General features: G+C 49.9%; 1 protein-coding gene across 1 annotated transcript in view; it reads right to left on the minus strand.

Annotated features, from left to right (window-relative positions):
- WDR45B (WD repeat domain 45B) overlaps nt 1–26,461 on the minus strand; it is a 34,378-nt gene that overhangs the window by 1,968 nt on the left and 5,949 nt on the right. Inside the window, exons 3-9 of the mRNA XM_028837040.2 lie at nt 13,421–13,522; nt 9,800–9,887; nt 7,334–7,428; nt 5,007–5,197; nt 2,587–2,672; nt 869–970; nt 8–129 (exon numbers count right to left, since the gene is read on the minus strand). Of these exons, the coding sequence (XP_028692873.1) occupies nt 8–129; nt 869–970; nt 2,587–2,672; nt 5,007–5,197; nt 7,334–7,428; nt 9,800–9,887; nt 13,421–13,522 (786 nt within the window). The remainder of the gene's footprint in view (nt 1–7; nt 130–868; nt 971–2,586; nt 2,673–5,006; nt 5,198–7,333; nt 7,429–9,799; nt 9,888–13,420; nt 13,523–26,461) is intronic.

The raw sequence follows: 26,461 nt of genomic DNA on the forward strand, positions 1-26,461 counted from the left end.
CACTCACCAATGACAGCGTTTGGCTCTGTTCCAAAGGCACAAATGCACGGAGAGCCTGAGGGAACCTGAAACTTGGAGAAACTCCACTTGGAACTGAAGTATTTTGGAAGGAAACTGGCTGAGGCCAAACTGTGAAGACAAAAAAATAAAGGGTGGTTGCATCTACAAAAGTTTACAGGGAAAAAAAAAATCACCTGCTTAAACTCAGACTGCTGCTGAAAATATTAAAATGCTATTTCATATAGTTTGAGCTTTAATGAATTTTTTTTTGCCATGCATGACAAAGCCTGTTGTATGATTTTATTTTTAAATTCTATTTTTGCTTTTAATTTTTTTTTTTTTTTTTGAGACGGAGTCTTACTCTGTCACCCAGGCTGGAGTGCAGGGGCGCAATCTTGGTTCATTACAAGCTCCGCCTCCGGGTTCAAGTGATTCTCCTGCCTCAGCCTCCCAAGTAGCTGGGACTACAGGTGCCTGCCACCACGCCCGGCTAGTTTTTGTAGTTTTAGTAGAGACGGGGTTTCACCATGTTGGTCAGGCTGGTCTCGAACTCCTGACCTCAGGTGATCCACCCACATCGGCCTCCCAAAGTGCTGGGATTATAGGTGTGAGCCACTGTGCCCGGTCTGCACTGATTTTTAAACCCCAAGAAATATCAGATGAACAAGACTTCAGCATTGATAGCATGTGAGGTCTATCCACACTGCTCTGCTGGCATGGGGGCGTCTGTGTACACTGCCCTGATGACATGTGGGGTCTATCCACACTGCCCTGCTGGCTTGGGGGGGTCCCGTCCTGTCCACACTGAAACAACAAGGAATCCTTTCATCCTTGAGCTTTTCCCACCAGCAGGCCCCCTAACACCTACCTGGACTGTTTATTCCTTTTTGGATCTTCAGCTGCAAAGATATGCACTGTGCCGTGGTCGCTGGAGACGCAGATGAGGGATGCGTCCTGATTGAAGTTAATGCTGCAGAGAAAACCAGCACGGCTTGGTCTTGTGTGGATGTGGACAGAGACTTAACCCACAGCACTTGTCAACGCCGCGGAAGACCCCAACATGCCCACTCTGGAGGCGCCGATTCTGAATGCGGCCCTTTCTTTAACAAGCCGACAACCATCCCCACGGCACCACAGGTTGAAGCCACAAAGCCACAGCCACAATCCAGTGTATCACGGCAACAGTCTTCCTCGGGTGCCCCACAAATGCAGCTGGCGAGCTGTGTGTCTGGGACAGGGAAGGGGCTTCCTGCAGACCACCCCCCACATGCCACTCAGGGCTGCCCTCAGGAGACTCAGGTGAGAAACACACATTCTCTCCCACGATCCTGGCTCCAGGAGGTGCAGGCTGCCCCCGTGGAGGTCACCTGGGCTGGGGCAGGCATCGGCTGCATGCTGTCTGTTCTGGGAGCAGACAGGCGTGTGCTCTGCACACCACAAGGCCCAGGACCTCACGGGTAAAGCCACTGTATTTATATATTAATTACATTTTCTTTCTTTCTTTCTTTCTTTTTTTTGAGACAGAGTCTTGCTCTGTTGCCTAGGCTGGAGTGCAGTGGCGTGATCTCGGCTCACTGCAAGCTCCACCTCCCAGGTTCAAGCGATCCTCCTGCCTCAGCCTCCTGAGTAGCTGGGATTACAGGCATAAGCCACCACGCCCAGCTAATTTTTGTATTTTTAGTACAGATGGGGTTTTGCCATGTTGGCCAGGCTGGTCTTGAACTCCTGACCTCAGGTGATCCACCTGCCTTAGCCTCCCAAAGTGCTGCGATTACAAGCGGGAGCCGCCACGCCTGGCTTAATTAATTACATTTTCATCTCAAAGACCCAAATGCTGCTCAATACTAGCCAAGGGGGAGGCACCAGGCCTCCTGGCCATGGCCACAGGGCATGAGATCCTACCCAAGTAGGGCTTCAGCATGAGACACCCAGGGGCTGTAGGGACACCACTGTGGGCGGCCGTGCAGCCTCTGAGACTCTAACAGGCTGGAATCGGACAAACCAACACGGTCTCCAGCATCGCCTTAAACACAAGCCGGAGCGCTGGTCAAGAGGTGACACTGGCAAAAACACCAGAAAGACTAAAAATAAACAGGAGTGAACCCGAGCCCACCAGCCAGGGCAGCAGCGCGACCCTGCTACAAAAACACAACCGGCCTGGCGTGTGGTACACAACTGTGGTCCCTGCTACTCAAGAGGCCGAGGCAGGAGAATGGCATGAGCCCAGGAGGTCGAGGCTGTAGTGAGCCGTGATAGCGTCACTGCAGTTCAGCCTGGGCAACAGAGCAAGACCTTGCCTCAAAACAAAAACCCCAAAAAACAGCAACAACAAAACCCAGCAACTACTGATAAATGCGGAAGCAGGGTTAATTACGACATTCTTTCTACTTTTGTGTAATTTCCCACAATAAAAACTTAAAATTAATCACAATTTAAAAAGCTGAAACCCAACCCCCTAGCAGCCCAACATTCTCCTCCTCCAGCCTTGTGGGGTAGAGGGTGCCTGCTCCTACCCCTCCCACGCCCCAAAGGCCCATTTCCGTGCTGTTAGCCCAGAGCTCTTCTCCGGTGAAGGGGTGCCCTTACCAGTAAATATTGGCTGCTTGAGAGCCTCTTCGCAGTTCCTGGATTAAATGCCCTGATGAAGTATCAAATATTCTTATAAGGGTCCCCTTTGAAAAACAGTGAAGTGTTTCATTATCAAAGATTCAAAACTTTTTCGTTAGTTTTTGAAATGATTTACATTCACAAACCCATTAGTCCACACAAGCCTTTCTCCGACTCACCCACATCATCTAATACTTAACGTTCTCCTCCAACTGCCAGCACACGCCATGCCTCTGAGAAAGAGTTGGTTGGTGGCTCCTGGTCCCACAGCACTGGGCACAAGTCGAGAGAGGCTTCAGGAGACAACCCCCTGATCGGGCAGTGTGGACTCTGCCCCTGAACGCCTGCATCCCTGGCTGACACCCAGGAGGAACGCCCAGGCCCAGGCTCCTGCTCCTGCTACACGGTGTGCTCACCTGAGAAGCACTGTTCGAATCCTAACTCCCTCAGATAGCTAGGAACAGCAGCATGGGAATCCTGCCATCAAAAAGGTGAGGCAAAAAAAATAATAATAAAATAAAAGGACTTAAAACCATTCACGTCAGCTATGCTGGCTTTCCCAAGAAAGAGGTGCCCAAGACCTCGGGTGCTGGGGGCGTTTTTAACATTTCCTCCCGAACGAGGAGGACTCTTCAGCTGATTCCGACAGCTGGGAAAACGAGAACTGTTGCATCTTTTGTCGAACACTCTTTGACAACATCCAACAAAAAATCTGTATATCCTTCAACCCAGCAGCCCCTACTCCTGGGAGTTCAGTAAGGAGCCAGCTTGTGGGGGACAAGGCGGGAGCAGCTCTATAGGTGACTGCCGACAGCACAGGATGGGTCACAGATGTTGCAAGGCTCTGTGTAATCCCATCTACCTGGCTAACCCAGAGGGCACTGCTGAGCTAAGAAAGCAGGAAGCAGAGAAGCATCCACATTCGTAACAGGGAGATAAAGAAGAAAAAGTTGCAGGGAGGTGGGGATGGAGAATCTGAAGGTAAAAAAGATAAAATCCCAGCACTTTGGGAGGCCGAGACGGGCGGATCACCTGAGGTCAGGAGATTGAGACCAGCCTGACCAACATGGTGAAACCCTGTTTCTACTAAAAATACAAAAATTAGCCAGGCGTGGTGGCAGGTGCCTGTCATCCCAGCTACTCGGGAGGTGGAGGCAGGAGAATCGCTTGAACCCGGGAGGCGGAGGTGGCAGTGAGCCAAGATAGCACCACTGCACTCCTGCCTGGATGACAGATCAAAACTCAATCTCAAAAAACAAAACAAAACAAAAACAAACTACCTAGAAATAACTAAACCTGCTCTCAGCTGTGTCTCAGGAGTGAGCGGGACGCGCCCCAAGCCACGTGTCCCCACATGCTGAGGAGGGACCCTGGTGCTGGCACCGTGTCAAAGGGTAGGAGCAGGGCCCCCACACCGAACCTCCGTGGACAATGCCCACAAATGGATCCCATCACTGGCTTGTGGTCAAACCTCCTTCACAATTTATAATTTCCTACAAAGCAACACTGGGCTTGCAGTCTTCAATGAAAACTATAGTAAAAGATACCAATTTTCTTTGTAAAAATCTGAATTCAGGCAAAAAGAAGTATAAAGAATCCCAGATTTAAAATTATTTTAAAAAGTTAACAGTTCTTCTGATCTCACACATTAAAAGACAATGTGTCCAACATGTCAATATTTTAAGTTATAATCTGGTGGTAATTCAATGAAGACATGTAACTAAGCAGGTAAAAAGGGTTTGGAGCTGTCTGTTCTCAGGCTGTGAAGACAGAAACACAGAAACTGTGGTTCTGCAAAATCTACAACAACATGACAAACCTGTCATGTCTGATTCTTCTAATAAACTTGGATGTGTATGTATTTTTGTTTCTTTTTTTTTTTGAGACGGAGTCTCACTCTGTCACCTGGGCTGGAGTGCAGTGGTGTGATCTCGGCTCACTGCAACCTCCACCTCCTGGGTTCAAGTGATTCTCCTGCCTTAGCCTTCTCAGTAGCTGGGATCAGAGGCACACACCACTATGCCTGGTTAATTTTTGTATTTTCAGTAGAGACGGGATTTCACCATCTTGGCCAGGCTGGTCTCAAACTCCTGACCTCAAGTGATCTGCCCGCCTTGGCCTCCCAAATTGCTGGGATTACAGGTGTGAGCCACTGCCCCTGGCCCTGTTTCTTTGGTTTATCATATTTTACAAGGCACTGCTTTGTAAATAATTGGAAATAAAACCAGTCCCTGGGCACAAGACGACCTGTGACATGACCAGCCAGGTCCACAGGCCCCTGAGGGGCTCCAGGTTGGGGCAGGCCCACTGCCTTTTGAGTCTTGATACAGGGAGTGGCCATTTTGCCGAGCCTGCTGCTCCAGGAGGCACAACGCCAACAAGGTGAGGGGCACACTTACTTTCTCAGATGCAGTTGCAATTCTTGTTCCCTGCAGGTTGAGTGCGATGCAGCTCAGGACACCCTCGTGTGCAGGGATGTCCACTGGTGGCTTCTCCGTGCTGGCCAGGTCCACGAGCTGCACATGGCCCGTGTGTGTGCCCGGGAAGGCCAGGAGGGAGTTATTACTATTGGGACAAAGGACACAGAGGCCTGCGTGGAGACAGAGGACACCAATCAAGAACTGCCTTTGATTTCTCGCAGCCAAAGTCCACTTTCTGCCCCCGAGTTCTCCGAAAAAATAGACGTATAGCATTTATATCAGAACCACAAATTCAATTTAGACTTTTCATTGTAAAGAGTATGAGAGGGCTAAGCAAAGCTACCTCGCATGAGACTTCCTCATAATCAAGACATGTGCTGAATAACTCTACCAACCGTCCGTCCGTCATGGTACGCGCCACCGAAAACGCAATGCGAAACCGATCACTTTACCAATCGTCTGTCCGTCATGGTACGTGCTACCGAAAACGCAATGCGAAACCGATCACTTTACCAATCGTCTGTCCGTCATGGTACGTGCTACCGAAAACGCAATGCGAAACCGATCACTTTACCAATCGTCTGTCCGTCCGTCATGGTACGCGCTACCGAAAACGCAATGCGAAACCGATCACTTTACCATCTGGGACATTTCCCAAAAGATCTCAAAAGGCAAGAACCACAGACCACAGGGAAAGATGTTGCCACCGCCAGTTCTCAGAGAAATGCAAACTACAACCACAAGGAGATGCCATTACCAGTGAGATATCATCACACACGCACGGAACGGCTACAGCTAGAGAGACCGACAATGCTGGAACACTCATAAATCAAAGATGAGATGCAAGAGGACACACGGCCACTCTGGAAAATAAATGGCCGCATTTTACAGAGTCAGACACAACCACAACATGGCTGCGACCCGGCAGCCGAACCCTCAGTGTCAACGCAAGGGAAACAAAACGACCCACACAATGGCTGCTATGGAAACATGCACGGCACTCCTTCGTAACAGCCAAAAATGGCCAGAGACCAATAAAGTCACACACACACACACAGAGGACAAATACATGTAAAAACCACATAGACATACACACAAGACAAATACATGTAAAAAACACACACAGCCATCAAATACATGTAAAAAAAAAACGCACACAGAGGACAAATACATGTAAAAAACAAAACCTGGTGGTTGAGTGGGGAGGGGACTGCCCCAAGAAAGTTTTCCAGGAGATGAGACGGTTCTTTTTTTCCTTGGAGTCTCACTGTTGCCCAGGCTGGAGTGCTGTGGCGCAATCTCGGCTCACTGCAACCTCTACCTCCTGGGTTCAAGTGATTCTCTTGCCTCAGCCTCCCGAGTAGCTAGGACTACAGGCACCTGCCACCACGCCTGGCTAGTTTTTTGTATTTTCAGTAGAGACAGGATTTCACTATGTTAGCCAGGATGGTCTCAAACTCCTGACCTTGTGATCCGCCGCCTCGGCCTCCAAAAGTGCTGGGATTACAGGCTTGAGCCACTACACCTGGCCACAAACGGTATTTATTTATTTATATTTATTTATTTATTTTTTGAGACAGAGTCTACCTCTGTTGCCCAGGCTGTAGTGCAGTGGCGTGATCTCGGCTCACTGCAAGCTCCGCCTCCCGGGTTCCCGCCATTCTCCTGCCTCAGCCTCCCGAGTAGCTGGGACTACAGGCGCCGCCACCACGCCTGGCTAATTTTTTTGTATTTTTAGTAGAGACGGGGTTTCACCGTGTTAGCCAGGACGGTCTCGATCTCCTGACCTCGTGATCCACCCGCCTCGGCCTCCCAAAAGTGCTGGGATTACAGGCGTGAGCCACCGCGCCCAGCCAAGAATGGTATTCTTAAAAAGAGTGAGTTTTATGTAAATTTTACCCCAACAAAGCCAGGGGCAAAACCTCAAAATTTAAAGAGATATGAAGATGGTACAACAAATGACAAAGTCAAACACAATCCATCCTCCAATTCAGAAGACAAGGGAAGGAAATGCTTGAGCCCAGAACTCAGTGGCTCCCAATGTGGTGAAAACATAGGTTCCTGGTTCACTGTGGAGGTCCTGAGAGGCCACGATCACTGGGTGGGAGGGGACAGGCCCCCACTCTGTGACTCTGGTCAGAAGGTAGTTTTGGGGTGCTGAGCTCTGGGCCCTGGAAGGTCAATCTCCTCTGGAGGCCCCTCTGTGCTCAGGACTGCTCTCGCCAAGGCACCCTGCTCAGAAAGAGACCTGCTCGGAGAAGGGAGTGCCCAGGACAGGCGTCGCCCCCGTCTGCTCAGTTCCTCACCTTTGGGGTTGTAGCAGGTTTCGAAGACGTGCAGCTGATGGGGATTGTGTGTGAATGTGAACACCTTAATCATGGAGTCCAAAACCACCACAATTCTGCAAAGAAAAACATGATCAGAGCCGCTTTCCTCTAAAGTCAAACCCAAACATTTTATGCTCCTGGTCTTCTCATACTGAAACTGCGAGACACTGGAAATACCACACAGAAAAGGATCATTCTTGAAGAAAAGCCTCTGGAGGCAGGAACCAGCGCCAGGCCTGGAGGCGAGAGCACGCAGGCTGGCTCTGCCGAGGGAGCGCTTCTCGCCCGGGTGAAGAACAGCCTAAGAGATGTCGCTGAGGTTCACAGACATCCAACATTTCATCTGGGTTCGGAACCCAGCAAAACACATAGCAGAAGCGATATTTTTATGCTACTGCGTCTGGAAAAAATAAGAAAAGTCTGAAAGCAGAAGTTCCTAGATCTGGCCCAAGCGTTTGCATTATTATTATTATTATTATTATTATTATTTTTTGAGACGGAGTCTGGCTCTGTCGCCCAGGCTGGAGTGCAGTGGCCGGATCTCAGCTCACTGCAAGCTCCGCCTCCCGGGTTTGCGCCATTCTCCTGCCTCAGCCTCCCGAGTAGCTGGGACTACAGGCGCCCGCCACCTCGCCCGGCTAGTTTTTTGTATTTTTTAGTAGAGACGGGGTTTCACCGTGTTAGCCAGGATGGTCTCGATCTCCTGACCTCGTGTTCCGCCCGTCTCGGCCTCCCAAAGTGCTGGGATTACAGGCTTGAGCCACCGCGCCCGGCCTATTATTTTTTTTAATAGACAGAGTCTTACTTTGTTGCTCAGGCTGGAGTGTAGTGGCACGACCTCGGCTCACTGCAACCTCCACCCCCTTGAGTTCAAGCAATTCTCCTGCCTCAGTCTCCCAAGTAGCTGGGATTACAGGCGCACCTCCATGCCCAGCTAATTTTTGTATTTTTAGTAGAGATGGGGTACAGGCTGGTCTCTAACTCCTGACCTCATGATCCGCCCGCCTCGGCCTCCCAAAGGGCCGGGAGGCCTCCCAAAGGGCCGGGATTACAGGCATGAGCCACGGTGCCGGAAACATTTGCATTACTAAGGGCCTTTAAATACTGACGTTATTAAAATGACAAACCCACACAAAAATGCAGGAAAGCTGGCCGGGTGCAGTGGCTCATGCCTGTAATCCCAGCACTTTGGGAGGCCGAGGCGCACGGATCATGAGGTCAAGAGACTGAGACCATCCTGGCCAATGTGGTGAAACCTTGTCTCTACTAAAAATACAAAAATCAGCCAGGCACAGTGGCTCACACCTGTAATCCCAGCACTTTGGGAGGCCGAGGCGGGCAGATCACCGGGTCAGGAGATGGAGACTATGCTGGCTAACACAGTGAAACCCTGTCTCTACTAAAAATACAAAAAAATCAGCCAGGCATTGTGGCGGGAGCCTGCAGTCCCAGCTAATCGGGAGGCTGAGGCAAGAATTGCTTGAACCCGAGAGGTGGAGCTTGCAGTAAGCCGAGATCACACCACTGCACTCCAGCCTGGGTAACAAGAGAGAGACTCTGTCTCAAAAAATAATAATAATAATTAAAATTAAAACAAAACAAAACAAAAATAAGCCGGGCATGATGGCGTGCACCTGTAGTCCCAGCTACTTGGGAGGCTGAGGCCGGAATTGCTTGAACCCGGGAGGCAGAGCTTGCAGTGAGCTGAGACTGTGCCACTGCACTCCGGCCTGGCAACAGAGCAAGACTCTATCTCAAAAAAAAAAACAAAAACAAAAACAAAAGAAACAAAAACAAAAAAAAGCAGGGAGGTGGAATGACCTCTGTTTACATCCAACTTGCTTGGCCACTGTCCTCCCACAGCCGACAGAGATGGAAATCTTAGAGTAAAATATGGAAATCATATTAAATAAAAACCCGAATGAACGAACTCTGCGCTATTTTGCTCAATGTACTAGGACAAACTTCCATATTCCCCCTAAATGCCCCTGAGGCCATGGCTGACAGAGCCACCTGCTACTTTCAACACAGAAAATTCAGTTTTCCTTTACCCTCAAATCGAAAACCTTTATTGAGAGGCAGCATTTGGCAAAGTATGGGCTAAAAGCAAGGTAATTCAAGGCTCAAAACTCATGTCTTCAGCTCTGCACCTGTCAGAATGGGACAGAACTCACCACAGTGAGACCCACTGCCTGGGACACTGTGGCGTGTGCCATCCACGCCCACCACCTACTTACCTCCAGTGGAGCCCCGAAAACAAATACAATTCGCTGCCTTTCTTGCAGCAATATAAATAATCCTTATATCCTTTGGGTCATAAAAACCAGGGCCAACATTTTAATACATAATTTCCTAAACATTTTTCTGCTAGAAATAGAAAAGTATTTCAGCCATCTTTAGAGAAAGTAAAATTCCACTTTAAAAAGTTACTGACACCAAACCCACCTATCTCGCCGCAGTTTGACTGCCTTGACTTCTGTAGAAAATTCTATTTCAATAACAGTCTTCTTCTTCAAGTCATCCCAGATCATTACTGAAACATCAGAAAGAACAGATGAACGCAGTCATGAACAGTCACGAACAGTCATGAACAGCCACGGTGCTGGGATGCAGAGATGCCAGCTTGACACCTAAGGCGGTTTCTCTTCCCACTGGCACGGCTGTGCCCAGCCCCAGGCCTCAGACACACACCCGCACCTGGGAGGCCTTGGGGTACAACTCAAACCGGGAGCTGTGCCGGGGATCTGCCCTCGGGCCCCTTCCCCACTCACAGCGTCTCCCCTTCTTGGTAGCTGGCCGCCCACTTGCTCCCTCCCCGCCCGTTCCTCTCTCAGTGCGCACGGCCCGGTCCCGGTCTCAGGCGACCCACTGGCCTCACACACAGGCACGCGAAGCACGTTCATCTTCTCTCTGCCGACCCTTGCCTGGTTACTTTCCTCTCCCTGACCTTCCTTGATTCCACCCGACTGAGCCCACGGGCAAGCTGACCAATGACATTAAAGTGCTGGAGATAAACCTGCATCAGGAAGGGCGGTTTCAGCTTTAAAGTGAAATCAGAGGGACACAAATCAGGGCCAACGAGGTTTTCACTCCACTCAACGTCCTGAGTTGTTCTTGTTCTTTTTTTGTTTTTTTGAGACAGGGTGGAGTGCAGTGGCGCGATCTTCACTCACTACAGCCTAGGCTCAAGAGATTCTCCCACGTTAGCTTCCCAAATGGCTGGGACTACCGGCATGCACTACCATGCCCAGCTAAGTTTTGTTTATTTGGTAGAGGTGGGGTTTTACCATGTTGCCCAGGCTGGCCTCAAACTTCTGGGTTGAAGTGATCCACCCGCCTCAACTTCCCAAAGTGCTAGGATTGCACGTGTGAGCCACCGCACCCAGCCCCTGCTCCTTTTTAAGTTCAAAACTTCTTCTGTCTTGTTTGCCTGCTAACATTGCAACATTCTATTAGGATAAATTAGCAGTTTGTGTTCTAAGGGCTGATGTACCAATAAGCTTTAGGGATGAGAATGCCAGCCAGCACCGTGCTTCTGAAGAACCACAGGAGGGATGGGTGCAGTGGCTCACGCCTGTGATCCCAGTGCTTTGGGAGGCTGGGGTGTGAGAGCCCTTGAGGCCAAGAGTTCAGGACCAGCCTGGGCAACATAGTGAGACTCCCATCACTGAAATAAAAAGTTATTAAAAATTAGTCACAGCTACTCAGGTTGAGTCCAGGAGTCTGAGGTTGCAGTGAGCTATAATCACCCCCCCTGCACTCCAATATGGGCAACAGGGGAAGACCTGGTCTCAAAAAAACACAGCCGGGCATGATGGGTCACACCTGCAATCTCAGCACTTTGGGAGGCAGAGGCAGGCGAATCAATGGAGCTCAGAGTTTGAGACCAGCGTGGGCAACATGTCGAAACACTCTCTACTAAAAACACAAAAAGTAGCCGGGTGTGGTGGGTGCTCCTGTCATCTCAGCTACTTGGGAGGCTGAGGCGGAAGGATCACCTGAGCCTGGGGAGTAAGCCAGGATTACACAACTGCATTCCAGCCTGGGCAATACAGTGAGACCCTGTCTCAAAACTAAATAAACAAATAAAAATCAAGTTTACTAGTAAAAAAAAAAGTACCTTTCGATGTTACAAAAAGTATGTGGTACTCAAAAACCTGCTGAATACTGCTTTCTTCTACGTCTGTGAAATTTCTAAGGCTTTTTCACCTCTTAGAAACCTTATAATGAGAATGAGACCTGAGATTTCTCATACAAATGGCTCCCTTGTTAGCACCTGGGGTCCCCCAGCAATGCCAGAGGTAAGGCAGGGGAAGCGGCCCTCGAGGCCTCCTGACTTCCACCTGTAAGCTTCCCTTCCTCCTCAATGGTCGATGAAGTTCTCCATGACAAGACACAGACCAAATCTCCAGCAGGATTTCTGCCCATCCCCAATTAGCCAGGGCAAAGTCATTCTCCTGCAAAGCCTGCCCAGCTCTCTCTGTGGAACCTCCGCTGTCCCTTCTGGGTGGGCTCCTCCAGAGGACCCACAAGCCACAGGCCTCTGCCGCTCTGGGCTAGGCTAGCTCTCAACTCTGCTTTGAAGCTGGCAGACTAACCTCGGACCTGTGAGACTACAGAACTGCTCAAACGCCAAGACCTCAAGCCCTGTCTTCCACTGTTCTTCCTGCCAATAATCTCTCCCCATTTCATTTCTCTGCTCCTAATTCCAAAACAAAAATAAACGTATCAGGCAGGGCCAGCCCTCACCTGAGTGTGTCAGGCAGGGCCAGCCCTCACCTGAGTGTGGACTCTCTTCCGCACATTCATGTTCATGCAGTTCACGGGGCTCTGCTGAGAACTGTGAGCTGGGCCCCAAAGCCTGTCACGAGTCATCTAGAACCTTCTGCCTTTCCACACAATCCCTTTGTGCCTGACCTGGGCTGGGCTATTCTATTCCTAAGTACGTGGTCTCACCCAGATCCTAGTTCACCCGCTCACTTCCCACTTGGCATGCGGCGCCCCCACAGCCCCATCCTGGTCTTGATTCAGAACTGCCTCCTTCACTGAGCCTCTCCTTCCCTCCCCACCTCCTTCCACCCCACCCACCCACCACTGGGCTCCCACTCAGCCATCCTCCAAGACCACCGGCAGCCTTCAACGTCACCAGAACCAGAGCGCTTTTCTCAGGCCTCCTCCCGCCTAGCGCTGGGCTCCGATGACGATGCTCGCTCCACTTTTCCTGCCTCTCCCCATCAACAGCGGCTTTCCACGCCTGCCCCATCCTCTGGTGTCTCTTCACTCACCTCATGCACTGCGTCCAGACCAGAACTTTCCCAAAACACAGATCTGATGGCATCTCCTTCCGGGCCACACGTTACCTGGCATTCGAGCCTCCCAGAGATCTGCCTCCCACCTCCCGCCCCCAGCCTACCTCCCGCCTCCCATCCCCAGCCCACCTCCCACCTACCGCCTCCTGCCTCCCACGTCTTCCGTGTTCTGCCCTCCATTCCTGGATGTTTCGCCTCGAGCCCTCTTTCCTCAACCAACAGCGAGGTTAGGCTGGCACGAGGCACGCAGCTGTCAGGAAAGCTGTCTGCTCCTCCCTCTACTTAAAAGGGCCAGAGCTCTCATGCCACATTGTCTGCACTCACATGCACGGACTCCCGCCCCAACAAAAATATCCCGAAACCCAGAGCCAAACTGGATTTCTGTTCTACGTAGCTATGAAACTAATGTTCCTTTAAGTCAATGGCTCTCAGTAAGAAAAAAAAAAATCCTTCTACCTTGCATTAAAATGAATTCATGACATATATGATGTCAACCTAAGGTGCAGCGGGCCCGTTTTCTGTTTACTGACTGACCGAAAAGCACGTGTTCTATGACAACTCAAGCGAGTGACGCTCTTCAGGTGCTCCGTACGGGAACAGAGACCTGGCGCCCTCTCCACCTGCTTCCTCCCCAGCGACCAGTCCTGGGTATTTCACAAAATTGCTAGGGAAAATCACACATGGCCACAAACAGAAACACATTCAAAAAAAGACTGGGATACATGAGGCATGATTCTTAAATACACAATTACAGTACCTTTGTTGGGTGGGTATTTCGGCTTTTTTCCACCACCAACTAAAGCTAAATAGTTGCAGCGAAATAACATTTCAACATGGCCAACTCCTCCTTCCAGAAATTCTGAAATGATAGTTTTAAAAAGACAAATGTTACAAGTTAATATGTATATTTTACAATAAAAAAGAAAAGAGAAAGTCAAAACAGGTAACGTGGTAATTTTCTTTCTTTTTTTTTTTTTTTTAATAAGAGACAAGATCTCACTGTGTTGCCCAGGCTGGAGTGCAGTAGCTCTTCACAGGTACAATCACAGCTCACTGCAGCCTTCAACTCCTGGGCTCACATGATCCTCCTGCCTCAGCCTCCCAATGGCAAGCTGGGAATACGGGACTTTTTTTTTTTTTTTTTTTTGAGACAGAGTCTTGCTCTGTCGCCCAGGCTGGAGTGCAGTGGCCGGATCTCAGCTCACTGCAAGCTCCGCCTCCCGGGTTTAGGCCATTCTCCTGCCTCAGCCTCCTAAGTAGCTGGGACTACAGGCGCCCGACACCGCGCCCGGCTAGTTTTTTGCATTTTTTAGTAGAGATGAGGTTTCACCGTATTAGCCAGGATGGTCTCGATCTCCTGACCTCATGATCCACCCATCTCGGCCTCCCAAAGTGCTGGGATTACAGGCGTGAGCCACCGCGCCCAGCCGGGACTTTATTTTTTGAGATGGAGTCTTGCTCTGTCACCCAGGCCAGAATGTGGTGGCACGATCTCACTGCAACCTCCACCTCCTGGGTTCAACCCACTCTCCTGCCTCAGCCTCCCCAGGTCGCTGGGACTACAGGCATGCACCACCATGCCCGGCTACTTTTTGTATTTTTAGTAGAGATGGGGTTTCACCATGTTGGCCAGGCTGATCTCAAACTCCTGACCTCAAGTGATCCACCTGCCTTGGCCTCCCAAAGTGCTGGGATTACAGACATGAGCCACCGTGCCTGGCCTACAGAACTCATTTTTTTTTTTTTTTTTGAGATGGAGTCTGGCTCTGTCGCCCAGGCTGGAGTGCAGTGGCCGGATCTCAGCTCACTGCAAGCTCCGCCTCCCGGGTTTACGCCATTCTCCTGCCTCAGCCTCCCGAGTAGCTGGGACTACAGGCGCCCGCCACCTCGCCCGGCTAGTTTTTTGTATTTTTTAGTAGAGACGGGGTTTCACCGTGTTCGCCAGGATGGTCTCGATCTCCTAACCTCGTGATCCGCCCGTCTCGGCCTCCCAAAGTGCTGGGATTACAGGCTTGAGCCACCGCACCCGGCCTACAGAACTCATTTTTAATCAGCAATTTATATCTAACTATCATCAGAAATGAGAAAGGTGACTGGCTAAAAAAATAGTGCTAGGTTTCCAACTTCTCTCAGCTTACTGTCGTCATGTTCACTGTTTCATAAAGGCTGAGCACACAACACCCCAGGAAGCTAACTCAGAAAAATGTGTGAAATACTTGAATCCATATTTCAAGAGATGGCAAAACTCGTAAACTCCAAGAAAGCATCCTAAACCTGTAAACTCCAAGGAAGCATCCTAAACCCATAAACTCCAAGAAAGCATCCTAAACCTGTAAACTCCAAGAAAGCATCCTAAACCCATAAACTCCAAGAAAGCACACTAAAAGCTTTACTGCTCGGGAGGCTGAGCAGGCAGATCAGCCTGGTCAAGAAAGAGACCATCCGGGCCAACATGGTGAAACACTGTCTTTACTAAAAACACAAAAATTGGCCGGGCGCGGTGGCTCACGCCTGTAATCCCAGCACTTTGGGAGGCCGAGGCGGGCGGATCACAAGGTCAGGAGATCGAGACCACGGTGAAACCCCGTCTCTACTAAAAATGACAAAAAATTAGCCGGGCGCGGTTGTGGGCGCCTGTAGTCCCAGCTACTCGGGAGGCTGAGGCAGGAGAATGGCGTGAACCCGGGAGGCGGAGCTTGCAGTGAGCCGAGATCGCGCCACTGCACTCCAGCCTGGGCTGGGCGACAGAGCGAGACTCCGTCTCAAAAAAAAAAAAAAAAAAAAAAAAAAAAAAAAAAAAACACAAAAATTAGCTGGGCGTGGTGGCGGGCACCTGTAGTCCCAGCTACTCAGGAGGCTAAGGCAGGAGAATCACCTGAACCCAGGAGGCTGAGGGTGCCGTGAGCTGAGATCACACCACTGCACTCCAGCTTGGTGACAGAGACTCCATCTCAAAAAAAAAAAAAAAGAAAAACTTTAATGCTGAGTGATTTTTATCATTTCTTTCTTTTTTTTTTTTTTTTTTAGAAACAGGGTCTTGCTATATTGCTCAGGCTGGAATGCAGTGAAGTGATCATAGCTCACTACAGCCTCAAACTCCTGGGCTCAAGGACCCCTCCTGCCTCAGGCTCCTGAGTAGCTGGGGCTATAGGCACACATCACCGCGCCTGGTTAATTTTTTCAGAAAAATTTTGTAGAACCGAGGTCTACTGTATTGCCCAGGCTGGTCTTGAACTCCTGGTCTCAAACAATCCTGCCATCTCAGCCTCCCAAAATGCTGGGATTATAGGTGTGAGCCACCGCAGTCTGAAATGCTCCAAACTGTTCATGAATTATGTAAGAGGAAAATGTCCACAAATTTTCAGAGGTCGTCCATGACAAAAGGATGACCAATGCTCTCTGAGGGGAGCAACAGGGGCACACTGATGAGAAACTCCCACGTTCTGTATGGTTCACGTAACTCAGGACTGTCCACTCACTTCTGTCTGCAATGACCATGAGCTCTACCTCTCCAGTTACAGCTGCACAAAATGACTCAAAAGTGCCTCACCTTGATCTTTGAGATATCTGAAATTCAAGGCAGTTGGGCACAGTGGCTCACACCTGTAATCCCAGCACTTTGGCAGAGGTGGGAGGACTGTTTGAGCCCAAGAGTTCAAGGTCATCCTGGGCAACATAAGGAGATCCCTTCTCTACCAAAAATAAAAATTAAAAACTTGGCTGGCAGCAGTGGCTCATGCCTGTAATCCCAGCACTTTGGGAGGCCGAGGTGGGCAGATCACGAGGTAAGGAGTTTGAGACTAGCCTGCGTAACATAGTGAAACCCCGTCTCTACTAAAAATACAAAAATTAGCCGGCTGTGGTGGTGCACGCCTGTAATCCCAGCTACATAGGAGGCTGAGGCAGGAGAATCGCTTGAGCCCGGGAGGCGGAGGTTGCAGTGAGCAGAGATCACACCACTGCACTCCAGCCTGGGCAAAGGAGGGAGACTCCATCTCAAAAAACAAAAACAAAAACACCAGCACGGGCAACGTGCTTTTGGGACATCAAACTTGTGTGCACCAAAGGACACAATCAACAGAACGAAAGCACAGTCTATGGAATGGCAGAGCGTATTTGCAAGCCACACATCTGATAAGTGGGTAATATCCAGACTACATGAAGGACTTTTCTAACTCAACAATAAAAACAACAACAACCTGATTTTAAAATTGGCAAAAGATTTGAATAGTACTTCTCCAAAGATCATTTACAAATGGCAACAAGTACAAGAAAAGATGCTCAGCATCATTAGGCATCAGAGACATCCAAATCAAAACCGCAGTGAGATGCCACCACCTCACACCCATCAGCATGACTAACGTTTTTCTTTTGTTGAGACAGGGTTGCCCAGGCAAGTGCAGTGATGGGAACAGGGCTCACTGCAGAGGATGGCTAACATTGTTTTTCAACCCAGGAAATAACAAGCACTGGCCAAGACAGGAAGGTAAGGGAACTCTCACACCTGTCTGATGCAGCTGCTCTGGAAAAAAGTATGGCAGGTCCTCAACAAATCAGAGAGATTGGGCGCAGCAGCTCACTCACACTATAAATCCCAGCACTCTGAGAGGCCAAGGCGGGACAATGACTGGAGGCCAGGAGTTTAAGATCAGCCTGGACAACAGTGAAACGCTGCCTCAATTAAAAAATAATAAAAAGGCTGGGCGTGGTGGCTCACGCCTGTAATCTCAGCACTTTGGGAGGCGAGGCAGGTAGATCACTTGAGATCAGGAGTTCGAAACCAGCTTGGCCAACATGGTGAAACCTCGTCTCTACCAAAAATTAAAAAAAAAATAGCCAGGTGTGGTGGCAGGCGCCTGTAATCCCAGCTACTTGGGAGGCTGAGGCAGGAGAATCACTTGAACCCAGGAGGCGGCGGTTGCAGTGAGCTGTGATCGTGCCACTACACTCCAGCCTGGGCGACACAGCAAGATTCTGTCTCCAAAAAAAAAAAAAAACAACTAATTTTTATAAATCAAAAAGTTACCATATGACCACTGGATGCAGCGGCTCACACCTATAATCTCAGCACTTTGAGAGGCCTAGGCGGGGGAATCACGAAGTCAGGAGATCAAGACCACCCTGGCCAGCATGGTGAAACCCTGTCTCTACTAAAAAGACAAAAATTAGCCTGGAGTGGCAGTGCACATCTGTAGTCCCAGCTACTCGGGAGGCTGAGACAGGAGAATTGCCTGAACCCAGGAGGCGGAAGCTGCAGTGAGCCAAGATCTCCACTGCACTCCATCCAGCCTGGGCGACAGAGTAAGACTCCGTCTCAAAAAAAAAAAAAAAAAGAAGCCGGGCACGGTGGCTCAAGCCTGTAATCCCAGCACTTTGGGAGGCTGAGACGGGCGGATCACCAGGTCAGGAGATCGAGACCATCCTGGCTAACACGGTGAAACCCCGTCTCTACTAAAAAATACAAAAAACTAGCCGGGCGAGGTGGCGGGCGCCTGTGGTCCCAGCTACTCGGGAGGCTGAGGCAGGAGAATGGCGTAAACCCGGGAGGCGGAGCTTGCAGTGAGCTGAGATCCGGCCACTGCACTCCAGCCTGGGCGACAGAGCCAGACTCAGTCTCAAAAAAAAAAAAAAAAAAAAAAAAAAAGAAAAGAAAAAGAAAAAAAAGTTACCATATGATCCAGCAATCCCACTTCTAGTTATATAAGCAAAAGAACTCAAGGCAGGGTCTGGAAGAGATACCTGCACACCCACGCTTACAGCAGCATCATTCATAATAGCAAGGATGCAGAAGGACCTGAGTCCACAGGTGGAGAAATGAATAAGCAACACGTGCTCCACACGTGCAATGATTTATTACTCAGCCTTAAACAGAAGCAATTCTTTCTCATTTATTATTTTTTCAAGATAAGGTCTCACTATGTTGCCCAGACTGCTCTCAAACTCCTGGCCTCAAGCAATCCTCCCGCCTCAGCCCCTGAAAACACTGGGATTACAGGGGTGAGCCGTGGTACCTGGCCTGAAATTCTGACACAGGCTGCAACAGAGATCCTAGAGGACACTACGCTAAGTGAAATAAGCCAGGCGGAAAACAACAAGTGCTACATGATGGCATTCATAGCAAGTCCCTACAGCAGTCAAGTCCACAGAGACAGAAAAGCAGAATGGTGCTTACTAGGAGACAGGGGAGAGAGAATTAATGGATGCAGAGTTTGGTTTTCCAAGATGAAATTCTAGAGGTCTGTTTAACAACAATGTAAATATATTTAACATTACTGATCTATATGCTTAAAAATGGTTAAGATGGTAAATTTTATTTTACATGCTTTTTTACCTTAATTTTTTTTTTCAAATGCTGCCACCAAAGACCTGCTTCGCCCCAGGTGTTAGAAGTGTAACTGTTTCCTCAATGTAGGTTCAGTAAGTTTTAGACACACATCTGAGTGACCTGAGAATCATGCCAAGGTCACTAGTGTGTTCTTCAAACACTATTCAACTGAGACAAAGTTTAGCCGGGCGCGGTGGCTCAAGCCTGTAATCCCAGCACTTTGGGAGGCCGAGACGGGCGGATCACGAGGTCAGGAGATCGAGACCATCCTGGCTAACACGGTGAAACCCCGTCTCTACTAAAAAATACAAAAAACTAGCCGGGCGCGGTGGCGGGCGCCTATAGTCCCAGCTACTCGGGAAGCTGAGGCAGGAGAATGGCGTGAACCCGGGAGGCGGAGCTTGCAGTGAGCTGAGATCCGGCCACTGCACTCCAGCCTGGGCGGCAGAGCGAGACTCTGTCTCAAAAAAAACAAACAAAAAAAAAAACAAAAAAAAAAAAAACAAAGTTTAGCCCTTTTATAAACTACGTGATCTTAGGCTTATTAATAAAGTTATTAATGCTTCATCTGTCGTCTTTTCAGGATTTTTTTTTTTTTTTTGAGATGGAGTTTCGCTCTTGTCACCCAGGCTGGAGTGCAATGGCACGATCTCGGCTCACTGCAACCTCCACCTCCTGGGTTCAAGCGATTCTCCTGCCTCAGCCTCCCAAGTAGCTGGGATTACAAGCGCTCATCATCACACCCAGCTAATGTTTGCATTTCTAGTAGAGACGGGTTTCGCCATGTTGGCCAGGCTGGTCTCGAACTCCTGACCTCAGGCGATCCGCCCACCACGGCCTCCCAAACTGCTGGGATTACAGGCGTGAGCCACTGTGCGCAGCCGTCTTTTCAAGTTCTAAAAGCAACAAGTCATTCCCTTAGCAAGATGTGATTCTGGCTAATGGTTAAGAGAAGAAATGTTGGCTGGGTGCAGGGGCTGATACCTGTGATCCCAGCACTTTGGGAGGCCGAGGCAGATGGATCACCTCAGGTCGGGAGTTCGAGACCAGCCTGACCAACATGGAAAAACCCCGTCTCTACTAAAAATACAAAATTTGCCGGGCGTGGTGGCAGCAGCTCACTCACACCTGTAATCCCAGCACTCTGGGAGGCCAAGGCGGGACGATGACTTGAGGCCAGGAGTTTAAGATCACCCTGGACAACACAGTGAGACACTGCCTCAATTAAAAAAAAATAAAAAGGCCAGGTGTGGTGGCTCAGGCCTGTACATGCATGTCTAATCCCAGCTACTCAGCAAGTTGGGGCAGGAGAATCGCTTGAACCCGGGAGGCAGAGGCTGCAGTGAGCTGGGATCGCACCCATTCAGCATGGGTGACAGAGCAAGACTGTCTTAAACAAACAAAAAAAAAGAATTAAGAATTAAGACAAACGCAGTCAGTCACCAGCACAGTTAGCTATGCAGTCTCTGAGTTTTAACCATGGAAAGAAAAAAAAGAACAGATTTTTCAGAATCAAGAGAAGAGGCAGAAGAGGAGAGTGAAGGCCTTTCCTGCAATGAAAAGTAATCAGAGGTAACAGCCCAACTTCAGGAGTTAGAGAGGACTTTTAAACCCCTGCCAAAGAGATTCTCCCATAGCACCTGGCCCCCACCTCCTGCGGCTGAAGAGGGAGAGAGGGTCTCCCCACAGAAAGACCAGGGTTACTTTCAGAGCCTCCTACGTTCCAGACCCCAAGGGCTGGTACTAAAATATTACAAAGAACAGTCCTTGTTACAGAAAAATGTAAGATACAATAAATCTTTCTGAGTTTCTCTTCAAAGGGTTTATTTAGCCTGCTAACTTCCTTATCCTTTGTTCTCAAACTCAACTTTCTTGTTCTTCCTTGCCCCCAGTTACTGTAAATAGCCTACCTGCTTCCCGTCAGCTCTAATCAACAACTCACACCTGTTCCCTCGGTTGCCTGTATCCAGTGTTCCCCGGAACTGCACGTCTCACACGCTCCACTTCTGTACCTCACACCCCTCCCCTTCTATATTGAGAAAAACATGTACAAGTAGCCAATCAGGTCAGCTCAGATTGTGCCGTCCGACCCCAGCCCATGGGGGAGTGACGCAGAGACAGGGACTGCGTTCAGGATAAAATCCCCCTGGTCTCCTTTGTTCTCTGGGCTCTTGCCATCTTGACTGATGGAAGTGGCACCCTTCTGCAGAAGTAAATTGCCTTGCTGAGAGAATTAAACTTTTGCCTGAGTGCTGGTTTACTTCGCAGCACCGAGCCTTTACTCCTGGAACATTCTATATCCAACAAAAAGAAGAAATGCCCAAGTCTGCCCAGGATGTCAGCGTCTGCATCTCTAAGGGTCCCTAGCTGCTGGACTTCTCTATAATAGCAACTAAAACTGCAGCAATAGGTTGCGAAGGACACAAAACAGGCTCCTACTAAACATCAGCTGAGGAAAACTTGAGGTACACCCCAGTCCTTGTGGTGGAGAAAAACTCTCTCCTCTAATCATGGTCTCTCTCTGCTCTCACACAGTTATCAACACAGAAGACTTCTGTGACCAAAGCAGACACCACACAGCAAACCCCAGCCGGGTATCCTCTCACTCAGTCGACAGCATCTACCTGGAGACGTGTGAGATCCTCAGGTTGAGGGCTCAGTCCCCAAGACTGTCTGCACCACACACCAGTCGCAAGTCAGAACCTTCAAAACTTCTGACTGACCAGCTTCAAGTTGGGGTTCCCGTGACCCCTTCTTTGGATTCAATTTGCTGACACAGCTCACTGAACTCAGGGAAACACTTCCTCATGTTTACCAGTTTATAACAAAGAATATTACAAAGGACACAGATGAACAGATGCACAGGGCAAGGTATTCGGGGAAGGACGCAGAGCTTCCACCAAGCTTGCTGAACCCTGTCTCCCTGGGATTTTATGGAAGCTTCGTGATATCAGCATTCCTTCCCCAGGGGCAGAGGGTGCGGCCTTCTCTGGGGAGGGTCTTAAGACCCACAATTAGAAAGGGTGGGGGCGTGGTGGTTAATGCCTGTAATCCCAGCATTCTGGGAGGCCGAGGCAGGCAAATAACTTCAAGTCAGGAGTTCGAGACCAGCCTGGCCAACACAGTGAAACCCCATCTCTACTAAAAATACAAAACAAACAAACAAACAAACAAACAAAACAACCTAGCCAGGTGTGGTGGCAGGCACCCGTAATCCCAGCTACTTGGAAGGCTGAGGCACGAGAATCACTTGAACCCATGAGGTGGAGGTTGCAGTGAGCCAAGATGGAGCCACTGCACTCCAGCTTGGGAGAGATTCTGTGAAAGAAAAAAAGGGAAGAAAGGAAAGAAGAAAGGAAAGAAAGAAAGAAAAAGGTGGGGTGGTGGTGGGGAGACAGGACACGTTAGGGTGAACAGGGGTAGAAGGAGGTCAGAGGCCTCCCCTGAGGGCCAATATTGAAACAAAAAGACTAACCAGGGCTGTGGGAGTTACCAGCCAGGATGAAAACCAAAATATGTAATTACACCTCACCTCCACAGGCCCAGACTCTCCCAACAGAGCCTGCTGCCAAAGACAAGAAACTAATCAAAGACAATGGGGAAAGGGGTGTCTGAACATGGCATAAGCAGGCCGCACTGAAGACAGCGGAATGCCTGGGAACACCTCCGTCCACCGTGCAGACCCACCGTGCAGACCCAGCAAGCTCACTGGCCGGGCCGGGCCCCAGTTACCCAGGTTCTATTCAGCTTTGTAATACGCGAGAGCTGTGTCTTTTTTTTTTTTTTTTTTTTGAGACGGAGTCTCGCTGTGTCTCCCAGGCTGGAGTGCAGTGGCGTGATCTCGGCTCACTGCAAGCTCCGCCTCCCGGGTTCACGCCATTCTCCTGCCTCAGCCTCCCGAGTAGCTGGGACTACAGGCGCCCGCCACCATGCCCGGCTAGTTTTTTGTATTTTTAGTAGAGACGGGGTTTCACCGTGTTAGCCAGGATAGTCTCGATCTCCTGACCTCGTGATCCACCCGCCTCGGCCTCCCAAAGTGCTGGGATTACAGGCTTGAGCCACCGCGCCCGGCCGAGAGCTGTGTTTTTAAGTGACGAGTGGAGCTGACTTTTTCCACACACTCTTACGTTTCTACAACCACTGGATACTTCAAGTATCGTTCTTGAAACACTGCTATTTGTTCCCATGACCAGTGAACGTTTTTGGCAGTAGACTCTCGGCCGTGTACGGTATGTCTGAATCCGAGTCCTGAGCTGTGATCTCACAGCACCACTATGAGGACCGTGACAAGCTGCGTTCTCCACTCTGGGCTGCTTCCCTGGGGTCCAGGGGCCTCCTAGAGTAGAACAGCCAGCCCATCTCTGGAAAGAACAAACCTGGGTGTACAACGGATGCAGGACCTATGTCGTGGAGCAGGGTGGGGGAACGCTGCCCCCCAAGACTGAAGGAGCAGGGATCCCCAAGGCGGCTTCCCTGAACCACCAGCTTCCTGTTCCTGCCAAGTGGCAGAGGAATATCTGGAAGAGGCGTCCTGCTCAGAGCCCACAGGCTCCTTATTCAATGCCACAGTCACGCTGCAGAGAACCATGCACAAGCCCAGATCCAGGACACACTGCAACGCAGGCTTCCTTCCCCACCACTCAGGAAAGCCAAGTACTACAATAAAAAGGAACAAGGGCAAGTCTGCTGCTGCTCTTCACTGGGGTGTGGGGGTGTGTGTGTGTGTGTGTGTGTTTTGAGGCGGAATCTCGCTCTGTCACCCGGCTGCAGTGCAGTGGCAAGATCTTGGCTCACTGCAACCTCCGACTCCCTGGTTCAATAATTCTCCTGCCTCAGCCTCCTGAGTAGCTGAGATTACAGGCACGCACCACCACGCCCAGCTAATTTTTGTATTTTCAGTAGAGATGGGGTTTCACCATGTGGGCCAGGATGGTCTCGATCTCCTGACCTCGTGATCTGCCCACCTCGGCCTCCCAAAGTGCTGGGATTAGAGGCGTGAGCCGCCGCGCCCGGCCTGCTCTCCACTGTTAAACTGTAAGCTGCCAGACGCAGAGCAGCAGGTGAGTCTAAGTGCAGAGACAAACTGTTTAAATGTGCCATGAAAAAGACAGTGTGGCCCTACCGTATCCATCTCACATTAGGGCCTATCTACTCATAATCTGGAAACGGGAGCACACCACACACACACACACATGTGAGAACTGACTGCATGCTAAGCTCAGGGACAGCCTGCCCCAGACACGGCCGAGCCAGCAGACGCACAGGACTGGGTACGTGAATGACGCACTAAACCATGACAATGGTATACTTTTCTGGAATTTAGAAGTTTTAGATGTTTCTTAACTTTTTTTTTTTTTTTGGAGATGGAGTCTTGCTCTGTCGCCCAAGATGGAGTACAGTGGCGCAATCTCGGCTCACTGCAACCTCGGTCTCCCGGGTTTAAGTGATTCTCGTGCCTCAACCTCCCCAGTAATTTGGATTACAGGCACACGTCACCACGCCTGGCTAACTTTTTGTATTTGCAGTAGAGACAGGGCTTCACAGTGTTGCCCAGGCTAGTCTCGAACTCCTGAGCTCAGGCAATCTGCCCACCTCAGCCTCCCAAAGTGCTGGGATTACAGGCGTGAGTCACCATATGGGCCGTCACATTCATTTTTATAAGAAATGTTGAACTTACTGTAAACACTTCATTAATTAGGAAGCAGTTGCTAATACGCTGTTGTGGTGTTATAAGACACAGACAGGCTTTCACCGGCGGTTCCTGGCTCCTAACACCCAGACCCTGCTACAGTCTTTTGTTATAATGTTGGGTGTGTCAGGCCTCAGGAACGAGAATCTCTCTCCTGCCCTCCTGTTGCCTGCTAAGGCAGAACTCAAACCTTCTCCACCTGATTGCAGGTCTGAAGACCCTCCGTAGAGAGGGTCCCGCCCTACACACTGGGAGAACGAATGCAGATACTATGAAGCTTCCTTAAAAATCCGGCCAGGCGCAGTGGCTCAAGCCTGTAATCCCAGCACTTTGGGAGGCCGAGACGGGTGGATCACGAGGTCAGGAGATCGAGACCATCCTGGCTAACACGGTGAAACCCCGTCTCTACTAAAAAATACAAAAAACTAGCCGGGCAAGGTGGCGGGCGCCTGTAGTCCCAGCTACTCAGGAGGCTGAGGCAGGAGGATGGCGTGAACCCGGAAGGCGGAGCTTGCAGTGAGCTGAGATCACGCCACTGCACTCCGGCCTGGGCGACAGAGCAAGATTACGTCTCAAAAAAAAAAAAAAATCCAAGAGGTGGCCGGGGTGCGGTGGCTCACGCCTGTAATCCCAGCACTTTGGGAGGCCGAGGTGGGCGGATCACAAGGTCAGGAGATCAAGACCATTCTGGCTAACACAGTGAAACCCCATCTCTACCAAAAATACAAAAAAAAAATAGCCGGGTGTGGTGGCGGGCGCCTGTAGTCCCAGCTACCCAGAAAGCTGAGGCAGGAGAAAGGCCTGAACCCTGGAGGCGGAGTGTGCAGTGAGCCGAGATCACACCACTGCACTCCAGCCTGGGCGACAGAGCAAGACATCAAAAAAAAAAAAATATATATATATATATATATATATGTATCTCTCTCCAAAAGGTATTTTTTGTAACACATGTGGAAAAAAAGAGAAAAAAATCAAAGAAAAATGAATTTTGAAGTAAAAAAATAAAACACATAAAAATCCAAGCGGTCAGCTGAGCACACGGAAGGTCCTGGAGGGCGGCCACCCAGGGAGGGCTTGGAAACTCCACGGCCCATCCCCCACACCCTGTCCTGCGCTTGCCCTCATCTGTGTTCTTGGCAGTGTCCTTTACGGCGGTCCGCAGCCCCGGGCAGTGGTGGTCTGTCAGGAACCAGGCTGCGCAGCAGGAAGCGAGCAGCAGGCAACCAAGCGTCCCCGCTGAGCTCTACCCATCACATCAGCAGCAGCGTTTCTGTCTGAAGGTTAGAAGGCCCAGACTCAAGCACGGTGGGGCTGGGGCAGTCTTGGGGACCGAGCCCTCGGCCTGTGGGATCTCACTCTGTCTCTAGGTAGATGGTGTCAGCCCCACATTCAGTCACAGAAGTCTTCTTCTGTGCTGACATCTGTCATGGTGTTAAGAGCGGAGAGGAAACATGGTTGGGAGTTTTCCCACACAGCTGCTAATGATTCAACTTGGACACCAATGCCTGCAACTCTTCTGTAAGCTTCTGGGTCAATTTAGTAAAAAGTATCCTGAGATTTGCAAGTCAAGCTGTTTTAAAACATTTTGCAACTACTTATCTGCATAAAGCAGAACTGTCTCAATTTACTGTTCCAAGTGAAACAAAGTAACTATAAATTAGATGCATGAAAAGCCACCAACTTCACCTGTAACACTGGCTAATTCCACTGACTTCCTCTGAGAGTAATGCGGGTGCTACTCCTGATGATGATGGTGGCATCACACACTCCACAGCACCTAACGT

This window comes from Macaca mulatta, chromosome 16, assembly GCF_049350105.2.
Source record: "Macaca mulatta isolate MMU2019108-1 chromosome 16, T2T-MMU8v2.0, whole genome shotgun sequence".
Taxonomy (NCBI): Eukaryota; Metazoa; Chordata; class Mammalia; order Primates; family Cercopithecidae; genus Macaca; species Macaca mulatta.